This window comes from Fibroporia radiculosa (assembly GCF_000313525.1).
Source record: "Fibroporia radiculosa TFFH 294 genomic supercontigs, scaffold15614, whole genome shotgun sequence".
Classification (NCBI taxonomy): Eukaryota; Fungi; Basidiomycota; class Agaricomycetes; order Polyporales; family Fibroporiaceae; genus Fibroporia; species Fibroporia radiculosa.
The window spans coordinates 19,407-30,003 of record NW_012133491.1 but is presented as its reverse complement, the minus strand read 5'-3'; the positions used below and the strand labels follow the sequence as shown (position 1 = coordinate 30,003).

Here is a 10,597-nt window from a genome sequence, read left to right as displayed (position 1 = left end):
CCGCCGAAAAGCGCGGCGCAGAGCACGATGAATCCGACGCAGCCCAGGACGACGTCCACACCGATGGGAATGTGTGGCCCGGATGACGAGGTGGTCGCGCCTTGCGCAGATGGATCAAGTGGCTGATGTAGCACGCGCACGTTGTGGAACTCCTCCAGTGCTTGAGTAATATTCGTCAGGCCGAGCAGACCAAGCTGTGGGTTGACTTGGAATTCGGCGGCAGCTGTGGAGTCATTAGACAGGAACTCGCCGCTTGATGACGGTGACTCATATGCCATCACGGTGTACGTGTTCCGCATGAAGGGCACGCCGAGAATAATATCGGGCAGGGTATCGTAATCGCTGCCTATCTCTTGATTGTTCTGGATCATGCCTGTGCACATGCTCGAGCCACTATTGGGCGGGTAGGTGAGGTCGAGAGGGTGTAGAGGAATGGGCAATCGATCGTCGAGGGTGATGGTCATGTTAATAGGAGTCGTGCAAGAGACATAATCTGGGATGTTCATGTCAACGCGACGGCATAGTCAACAAGGTAGGGACAAGACACACAATTTCCATCGGAGGAAGCAGTGATCCCAAGAGCAGCATATATGCTATTAGCGATGGACGCGGATGCTAAAATAACCGGCGTCCCCGAGTCGATCACAGCAGATGGGTAGGCTGCACCAGTGACAGATGGCCCAAGAGTTAGTTCAATGGGTTTATCGTTGACGTACACCGTGATGGCGCGCACACTTGCTTCCCAGTATACTGCGTCAGTTGGGTCAACCAAACCAGCGTATTGGATTTTGCTTGGATCTGATATCAATCCCGACGGATGCTGGCCGATTCCTAGGAGTGAGGGTATGGCCGCCGACCCAGGCCGCTCAAGGGCGAGGGAGAAGAACGGAGCCCCAGGTGTACCACTTGAGTTTGTTGAGCCGAATAAATTCGACGCGAACGTAGCCCCAGTTGGCGCGTTCGGATACCCCGGTGGTATTGACCGAGCAATGATCGAATCGGATGGTAGTGCGAGCCCAAGGATGCCACTATACTCACTTTCTAAAGGCTCTGAGGTGACCGACGATGCAGCGGCTATGTGACGTGGTAGTCGGGAATCACAGTAAAACTTAGCGGACAGAAACCAGCGACCAAGTAGCGGTATTATGCGTACCTAGTGCCTGGTCGGTGATGTTGTACCCTCCAAGCTCTACATAATCCCAGACAATAGGGCCGCTGACCTCGCCCTCTGCATAATTGATACTGAATGTCCCGGTACTAGGTTTTGAAGAGGAAGGGTTGTATAGGTGGCCATCGGTTTGGCGGCAGGACGACGAAGAGCATGAATTGGAAGCAATCCACTGTATATATGCATTAGGGCGCTCAGACCGACGGAATGCACATGCGCCTTACAAGGTCAGCTGAACCCGTGTCGACTTGTAATGATAGGTTCTGTCTGTCCCTGCCGACGAGGATGGGTAGAGTGTATACCCTGCACAACAAGGGTCAGTGAGAACGTAAGAACTACTACTTGTCCCGAGGGTACGTTTATGAATGGACATGCTGTACCCTTCCATGTGATCGAGGGAGCACTCACGATTGGTATGGGGAATCTGGGAGCAACTGGAGTGGGAGAACAGCCCCCGAGCTCCCACCACTCGTCTCGCGCTCAGAGATCTGCTGCTTCGCCTTGCCCTTCCACGCGCGTGTGCCGCGTGCAGTTGATGATGAGGCGCTCATTCCCGTCGAGCAGGGAGGTGGTGGCACGGAGAGTAGGAAGAGATGTCAAAGGGACTAGGATGTGGGTGATTTGAAGGAAAGACGGAGTGAAAGAGCGTCTAAGAAAACGGAACTGGACAGCATTCGTGAGAGCAGAACTGGACAGGCCCAGCTGCAGATGCGTTGACAGAGGACCGACCGTTTCTGCGCTAGCCAACCCCCGGCGCTCGTAATTAGACGCGCTCCGCCGTCTTCGGGATCGTGCTATCGAGTTTCAACCTCCTCAAGACTCTCAAGCAAGCGGGTCTCAACTCGTCCCTCGCTGCACTCGTCGTCTAAGAGAGTGAAATTTCTTGGATGGTTTTGCATACTTTGCATCAGTCCTTCGATTTCCTGCGGACGATTGAACGTACGTACTCGAAGCACACTCTGTACACGCGTCCGCCTGTGCTCACTCGTCGGCATGTCTTCACCGCTCATCTCAACCCTGCGTAATCCCCAGGGCGCATATAGGCTATCCCCGAGACATATCCCCTCTAGCAACCTGATGTCCGTTCGGCCAGCAAGGGGTCCGTGCATTCGGGTCGTGGCTTTCGTCTCGCATGAGTCTGCTAATTGCATTTTACAGCCATTCTACACAGGTGCTTTGCCAGAAATACGCCTTGGATGCAGCAGTTGGATCGCGAACACACAGTGGCCGGGCAAGGAGCCTCCTGTCCCCAGCCGTTTATCGTACAAGAAAGCGGTGCACCAGTCCTACTGGCAAGCGCCCTGTCCCGCATTCGACTCGACGAAGCCGATTTGCAGCCGGATCTGTCAGGTTCAGTGATGTCTAATAGCCACAATGCATGTGCATTCTGCATGCACGCACGGTACATAATGTGAGAGGTATTAGTTTGAACCTTGGCATCCCGGCCCGAGGGTACGTCCGCAGTGAAGCGCATAACGGCCATTACTCACTAGTCCCGATGCTTAATGCATAACTTATGACTAGCAAGCCGTGCTATCCCGAGGCCCGAAAGGCTTGGTGAGTTGGTACTGCGAAGTCTCTGGTTGCATCGCAACATTGAACACGTCTGTCCGTCATCATGACTAGGACGGCGTCGTCGCCTGCATTCACGACAGTACATACAGATACCGACAAGTATGAATCGCGGTGTTCCTCAACAATGTGGTGAGTCGCGGAGACTACCGGTCGACACACGTCATTTTGGAGGTGGGGTGCGATTTCTGCATTTTCATCCTCTCGTATGTGCTCATGTTCATACCAGATCAAGTGATGGTGTTTAAAATGCCAGTTTATAATTAGATTCGAATTCCGTTGGTGATGGCAACAAAATTAGGGAGGTTTAACTTAAGTTGTCCTGAAGGGTGTCGGCAAGGCTGTTGCTTCCATATGACACCGACGCAACGAGTTACCAAGTTATTTTATCCTGTATGCCACATCCGCTAGCATCCGCGGGGTGAAGTTGGGTCCATATACAATCGTCAAGCCCAAATCAAGCTGTCATGCATCATGCATGACGTCGATCGTGGCATTTACAAACCCTAACCTTAACACAACATAAGCCTCTCGCAGCCACCACTGATTCCGGCAACTCTGAGAGAGCCTGCATGAACAGACCGCTGACCATTATAGTTACAGTCTCATCAAGACCAACAACTTCGACGGCCTCATATCGGAGTCAACCCATTGTCATGCACAGAGGCCCATCTGACGACAACAACCGCAGGGGACGCGGTAGAGGAAGAGGTAGGGGTTTCCGCAATCGAGGAGTGCATATGGGCGGAGGTCGGTCGCACTAAACACGATACTGGCTCATTGACACAACATTGCTCGAGAAGCCGCGCACGGAAGGCCATCTGATGCCCCAAAACCGCGCTTGACACATTGTTGGTCCATTTGATTGATCTTTGCTGCATTAGGCTGAAGTTGATGCGTATATCATGCAGTTCTAGCTCTGCCCTTAGTGAGTACGAATCTATTGTATGATATCGTGTCCGAAGTCAACTTCAAGGAGATGATCTGACAATGTGTAATGATATCACAGGGACACCACGCTGCGCTGCGCGACACCATGTCAAGGTTCACTGGTGCTCTCCTCGCAGCAGACCCTCCCATCCCGGGGCTAGACCAGTCCATTGTTATCCCTGCACGCAGACTGCACTTCACGTTGGGTGTCATGTCCCTTGATATCGATGGCGCAACTACGTCGAATGTTCAAGGGACTTCTTTACGGACCCTTGGGGCTGCGCTGTCGCTACTACAGGAGATCCGCCCCAGGGTGATGGAGATGCTGGGAAAAGAACGTCTGCGCGTGGGTCTGAACTGCATGGATATCATGAAGCCAGAACGGCATGACCTCGACCGCGCGCACGTAATGTGGGTCGGACCCGGCCAGCACGGGGACGAGGCAGCACGATTGAAGCGTGTAGCAGGTGAGGATGGACCCCTCTTTAACTGCGTGCAGTGTGCCTGATGCCGCAATCACGTCTTTTAGAGTTTGTCAATAAGGCATTCAAGGAAAGAGGCTTGGTGGTGGAAGAGAATCGCCCGTTAAAGGTATGTTCTGGGCTCGTGCAATCAACTCGTGTCGCATGCCGACGTCGATCATTAACCACCCCTCTTACCCCCAGCTCCACTGCACGGTTCTCAACACCGTCTATCGCAAGCCCAGGGGAAAGGGTCGGCTCCCGTTCTCCTATTCGTCTGTGCTAGCTTCGCCTGCACTACGAACGGTTATAAGCCCAAGGAGCATCTCGGACCCGCTCGGCGCGGCACCGGGAATGTCGTCCTTGGCGGGACTAAAAGCGGGACCTGCGAGGGTAGACTTGGGTGACTGGGACATAGACGAGATTCAGATCTGCGAAATGGGGAGCTGGGGTCCCGAGGGAGAATATGTTTGTGTGGGGCGGTGCCCTCTTCGTTGAGACGGCGTGCGCTTGCCTGGGAGAAATTGCATTTAGCGATGCAGCCGTGCGCGGAGGGAATGTGAGTGCGATGCCATTGCGGTGCATGGCCAGCTCGGAAGAAGACGCACGACTGAATCTAGCACGGCCGCAGACGAAGAAAGAGCCGCGAATTTCGCACGCACAGACCTGTTTCTTACATAAGCACAGGATTGCTGTGTATGGGCAGGGCTGGGCTCAAAAGATTGAAAGCCCGCTGGAAAGCCCGCCTACTATCATCGCCCTGCGACATCCCCTCGCTGTTCGAGCTTTCACAACCGCCGACCCCGTCGTCCGCACAACACTTTCCATTTCCTTGTCGCTTTTCATCTAGCCCCTCATTATGTCTGAAATCCGTAGAAAGCTTGTCATTGTGGGTGATGGTGCCTGCGGAAAGGTTCGTCGCATCCGCGCAAGCGCGTGCTTTGTCGTGCTACCCCTTTACTGACCCATGCAATCTACACTCACAGACTTGTCTGCTGATCGTTTTCTCGAAAGGAACTTTCCCAGAGGTGAGTGAGGGACGCTTGTGGCCGCAGTCTCGTATCATGCTAGGGTCGACGCGAGTGGTGCGCGTAACTGTCATTAACATGTTTCATAGGTCTATGTCCCTACCGTCTTTGAGAACTACGTGGCCGATGTAGAGGTCGATGGCAAGCATGTCGAGCTTGCGTTATGGGATACGGCCGGTCAGGAAGATTACGATCGTCTTAGGCCACTCAGCTACCCCGACTCCCACGTCATCCTTATCTGTTTCGCGGTGGACTCGCCCGATTCCTTGGACAACGTACAGGAGAAGGTGCGTCCTGGCCCTAGGCCCTCTGCATGCTGCTAACGGTGTTGCCACGTCCACAGTGGATTTCAGAAGTGATGCACTTCTGTGCGGGTCTGCCAATCATCCTTGTCGGTCTCAAGAAGGACTTGAGACGCGACCCCCGTACTATTGAGGAGCTGAGGAAGACGAGCCAACGGCCTGTTACCCCCGAGGAGGTATGTTGCGAACGACTGCTTAAGCGAGCGCGTCGCCCGTCGACATGGGCGCTGATGGGCACTCCAAACACGTGCCGCGCAGTACTCGTCTTGAGCCGTTGCTATCTATATCACAGAATGTGGCTGATTCATGATATTTCGCTAGGGTATGGCTGTCCAGCAGAAGATTGGTGCCAAGCACTACCTTGAGTGCTCAGCGAAGACGGGTGAGGGTGTTCGCGAGGTGTTCCAATACGCGACTCGCGCTGCGCTTTTGAGCCGGCCCAAGGGCGGCAGGAAGCACCACTGTGTTGTCCTGTAAAGGGTGATGCGGACTACCTCATACGCGCTTCGAGCCGGCGTCGACCCTTAGTTCGCTCAGAGTGCTGTTATTCGCCCTAATACCCGTATCCTTCTCACGATTACTACTATCTTCTGCAATGCCTGTCGTACATCTCATCTTCCCACTATTACACTGGTCACGGCCTCATCTGGTACCGTTTTCTTAGTCTTTGATCGCGTAAGATGACGACTTATGTTTTCGCATCTCTTGCATGTAAGTAACGAACACGGTGCTTTACGAGTAGTGATAATGTGCAAAGACCTGTTTCCGCTGCAATCGAGATGAATGTTATTTTGACACGAGCGAGGGAAGCCGGTGGCTGTATTGTGTGAGAGCGGCAGCCCGAGTTGAACGTTGAACACGACTGCGACCGTCAGCCATCGGCACGCGCTGCTCTGGTTTCGCGACTGGGACACATTTATTCTGTGTTGCACGCGTGAACACCGCTTCAAAGGTGTGTCCAGCTCGTTCTTGCCATGAATTGTACTGATCTGGTTTCAACGATAGTCTGCCATGCCGCCGTACACCATCAGCGCGCGTCTTGCACAGTCGTCTCCGTCCATCTCTGTGGAAAAAGGCGCATACCGCATGCGCGCGCCGCCAGTCCGCTCGCCGTCCAAACTGAGGCGCGGTGCGCGTTATCGGGACCCTGCCCCGTCCTCGTACGAGAAACAGATGGCCATCCTGGTCGTCTTCCTGATCTCAGCCACCATCTCGTGTTTCTGCGCCGCTTACTATCTGTTCACGACGAGGTGGGACTCTCGGGCTCTACCTTTTGTGCACGGCAACGCATCTGACAATTCCTCTGTCTCTCTTTCTGGTCCTCAAGCCGTCCAGTTCGACTTTGACCCCCTGAACTCTGGACGAGCTGCCGCACCCGTGTCGATGGACTATGATTCTGGAGAAAAGTTTATGGCGTACCTACCACATAGTGGCTTTCACAACCAACGCATTGCTTTCGAAAATGCTCTCGTGCTGTCGCGCTTATTTAATCGTACTCTGCTTGTTCCCCCCGTTCGTCTGGGTAATAGACCGTTATACTACCTTCCGTTTGACGAGCTGCGAGACTCTATCGAGAATTCAAGCAAGGCTGGTTTTGATTCCTGCGATGCTATGTCAGAAACTGTGAGCAACACCTCGCCAGAATGTGCAGGCGACCCCGATTTTACCTATGTCCCCTGGGAATGGCTAGTCAACCTCACGCAGATCAAGTCTGAACAGAAACTACTCCAGTGCTGGGACTTGACTGACACTTGGCTAGATGACCAGCTTGATATCCGCAGCGAAGACACGTTCGCACTCAAAGATCTGAGCAGAAATCAATACAGCTTCCTGGACTTTAAGCCGTCTCCGCGGCCCCTCTCGCGGAAGTACCTGGAGCCTCTGCAGATTTCCTCTCTGGCGACACGTCCAGAACGGCTTCTCTTTCTAGGTACACTTTTTGGCTCTTCGCGGCTGCACCTCCGCGACGCGCGGAACTACAGCCTGCGCAAACGCATCCGCCAGAGCATGGCGTTCACGAATCCCGTCCTCACGGACATCGCCAGTTCCATCCAGCATGCGCTCGGGCACCAGTACCTCAGTGTGCACGTACGCCTGGGCGACGGGCTCTTCCAGGCGAACGGGCCCGCAAACATCCGCCTGACCTGGTGGAAGCTGCTACATTCTGTGCTCGAGCTTTCTCTTGCAGACACACTTGCGCTTGAAAGGAAGCTTTTCTCTGGCGAGTCTGACCCGGCCGACTCGTCTCTCGCACCGCCTAGGATTCCACTCGATATCCCAACGCTGCGCGCCCCGCACCCCCGCCTGCCCCCGCTCCCCATGCGCCCCGCGCCGCCCCTAGCGTGCTCCGGCAGGCTGCACACCGCTCCCTCTCTGCAGGTGCTCAACACGCCGCTCTTTGTCGCAACAGACGTGGGCGATCCCCGCGCGGACCCGCTCCTCTCGCGCTTCCTGCGAACCTTCCCGTGCACATTCTTCCTCTCCGACTTCCCCACGGCGACGTCCGTGCTGGACTCGCTCGAGAGCGAGTACGACGACGCGAAGCTGAAGCCGTTCCTCATGCCGTTTCTGGACGCCATGATCGCCGCGCGGGCGTGGCAGGTCGTGGGGACGGAACAGAGCACGTTCAGCGCGTTTGTGCAGGACGTGCTGTGGAGGACGTATCACGGATTCGAGATCGTGCAGCGAGGATAGGGTTATGCATTACAAGACTGTCGTCGCTTCAGCGGGCTCTTGCTACTGCCGCACTCACGACGAGCCTCGTCTATCCACTGTCTGGAAAGTCGATGAGTAGGCTAGGACTGAAATCCTATCCGATATTTGCGAATAAGGCTCTCACGGTGTTGTGGTCAGCTTAAATGCTGACGAGGTAATTCTGACTTGCTTGAGGTCAAAAGACATCGTGATGTTGGGGATCGCAGCTGGAAGTGTTTGAAACTCTATTTCACATTTATTGTTTATTACGGTACTAGTACAATGGGCACCACAACATGAAGCAACTCGAGGGCACCCTTTGCAAAGAACAAGCAGCCGAATCATCGAACGTTACCTGGGATGATCCGGCGTAGGATAAGATGGGAGGGCACAATTAAGTTATGTGGTTCTCAAGGAACCCACCTTTGCTATGGTCAGAACGTATCCTGCAACACTTGACCACAAATCTCTAGCACATGCAGTGATAAGTAATCTCATCTACAGCACTTCGTGCCTCACCACGACCGTGACTGTTTTATCCGCTTCCCACATTGAATTCCACACTCCTAGCCTGTGTATACGAGACCATATATATAGTCGAAATCAGCGAGAGCTCATCTAGTACTCAGCATTAAATGCCCCAGTAATGTCCACCCGTCCATGCTCTTTCTCCCAGTCCCTCTGCCAGTCCGCCAAACGATGCATCATGTCTGCCCACTCGCTCTCTGTCTCCATGCCCTCCAGCCAGCGTGCCTCCTCACCAAGCTCCTCCACCCTCCACCACGCCTGCGCCAATCGTATCCAGTTGAGGCGCGCCATTCTGCGCCAATCCTCGGCGAATTTCTTCCCGTCATTTGGCAGGGCACCCTGCTTTTTCAAGTCCTCGATCAGCTGGTCCTGGTAGTCCTGCTCCTCCGTGTTGTCGCCGATTAGCCGGTACCCCACGCGGTACAGGTCGGGGCCATTTGCACGCACAGTAGCTTCGTGTTCAAGGAGCTCCTGCATCATCGCGTCCCGCGGCGGGAGGAGCGATGCGTTGGCGATCACATGGGCGACGAATATGCCCTGTGCGGTGTCCGACGGCGCGTTCGCAATGAACACGGGGAGCCCGATGAATGCGAGCGCAGTGGTGGGGACGTCCGGCGCGATGCTGAATATGTGCCGGTGCAGCGGGAAGACGTACCGCAGATTGCTGGTGAGCTTCCTCGCGGTGGACGAGTTTGCGCGCGTGTATGGGTCGGTGTCCATCACGGAGGCGTGGGGCGAACAGAGGAAAGGCATACGAAGCTCGTAGCCTGTGCCGAGGAGGACCGCGTCGACGTCTCTTAAGACGGACCCGTCCTGAAAGACGACGGCGTCACGCGTAAAGTGGGAAATTAGTGGCTTTGGGATGATCGTTCTACCTGGAATGGGTACACTGTCGCTTTGTAGAGATTGGTATATCTGCCGGTCTTTAGAGGTGTGTTTATTGCACAAATTTGTAAAACGTGCTTACCACCTTGGCTATAGGGCCGATTTGTATCGCAATATCTCGCGCACTAGGCCCTCCACCTACGATTACGACGGTCTTGTCTGCATAAACCTCGGGGTCGCGGTAATATATTGAATGTTCAATCTGCCGCGCCGGTCGCCCCGGACGAGTACCAGCCAGCCAGGTCGCCGTACCGTTCCACGTCGGGATTTTCGGATAGTGATCGTTGCCGGTCGCAACAATAAGGTGGTCGAATGTACGCTTCAGGACGACCTTGCGCCCGTCGTTGCCGCCACGGGCATGCACTTCGACATGCCAGTCGCCCTCCTTGTCGTCCCCATGCCACTGCGTAGAGATAACGGTATGATTCAGGTGAATATACTCATTCAGCCCGTAGTGCACCGCATAATCTGTGTAATACTGCTGTACCGCATCCCACCGCGGTAAGAGCGGCGTGCCCGGCGGGAACGTGAAATTCCGGTACGTCATTGCCGGGTGCGGCGTGTTCGTGTGCAGACGTGGGTAGAGTGGGCTCTCGGGCAGATCTGGCGGCGTTGGGAGAGGCCCTGGGGGATCCGGCAGCCAAACGCCGCCAACATCCCGTCGTTGCTCGTACAAGACGACCTCCCACCCGGCACGCGTCTCTGGCGGCAAGTCAAGAATCGACTTGAGCGCGGCGAGCCCTCCGCTGCCCGCGCCTACGATGGCTATGGACTTCGTTGTTGTGGCATCTGCTGGTCTTGTGAAGCCGGAGTGCGGGTGTGGTATGTCGTGCGGGTCTGTAATGGGAAGCTGCTGTTCGGCCCAGAAAGCCAGGGGGAGGAGCGACAAGACAAGCTGCCCAAGTTGGACCATTGTGTGAAGAGAGCTGAGGTCGAGAAGCAAGTATTTCGACAGAGCCGCTGTTTATGTGGCCACTTTGTACGAAACTCTGCGCATCCGAGACCGGGATGGCTGCGTCTTTGGAGATC

The 10,597-nt window shown here is 54.9% G+C and overlaps 3 protein-coding genes across 3 annotated transcripts; 2 read left to right on the top strand and 1 right to left on the bottom strand.

Annotated features, from left to right (window-relative positions):
• Positions 1-3,737: 3,737 nt before the first annotated feature.
• FIBRA_07734 (uncharacterized protein) lies at positions 3,738-4,629 on the top strand (the record flags this gene model as incomplete). Its single annotated transcript, XM_012329404.1, has 3 exons — positions 3,738-4,137; positions 4,200-4,261; positions 4,336-4,629. 3 exons carry the CDS (start codon positions 3,738-3,740, stop codon positions 4,627-4,629), a joined length of 756 nt encoding a protein of 251 aa, XP_012184794.1.
• Positions 4,630-4,990: 361 nt separating this feature from the next.
• FIBRA_07733 (uncharacterized protein) lies at positions 4,991-8,155 on the top strand (the record flags this gene model as incomplete). The annotated part of the gene is made up of 7 exons (XM_012329403.1): positions 4,991-5,044; positions 5,118-5,159; positions 5,249-5,446; positions 5,503-5,637; positions 5,783-5,843; positions 6,337-6,413; positions 6,467-8,155. 7 exons carry the CDS (start codon positions 4,991-4,993, stop codon positions 8,153-8,155), a joined length of 2,256 nt encoding a protein of 751 aa, XP_012184793.1.
• Positions 8,156-8,773: 618 nt separating this feature from the next.
• On the bottom strand, positions 8,774-10,481 carry FIBRA_07732 (uncharacterized protein; the record flags this gene model as incomplete). Its single annotated transcript, XM_012329402.1, has 2 exons — positions 8,774-9,598; positions 9,651-10,481. The coding sequence occupies 2 exons, from the start codon at positions 10,479-10,481 to the stop codon at positions 8,774-8,776; spliced, it is 1,656 nt and encodes a 551-aa protein (XP_012184792.1).
• Positions 10,482-10,597: the final 116 nt, after the last annotated feature.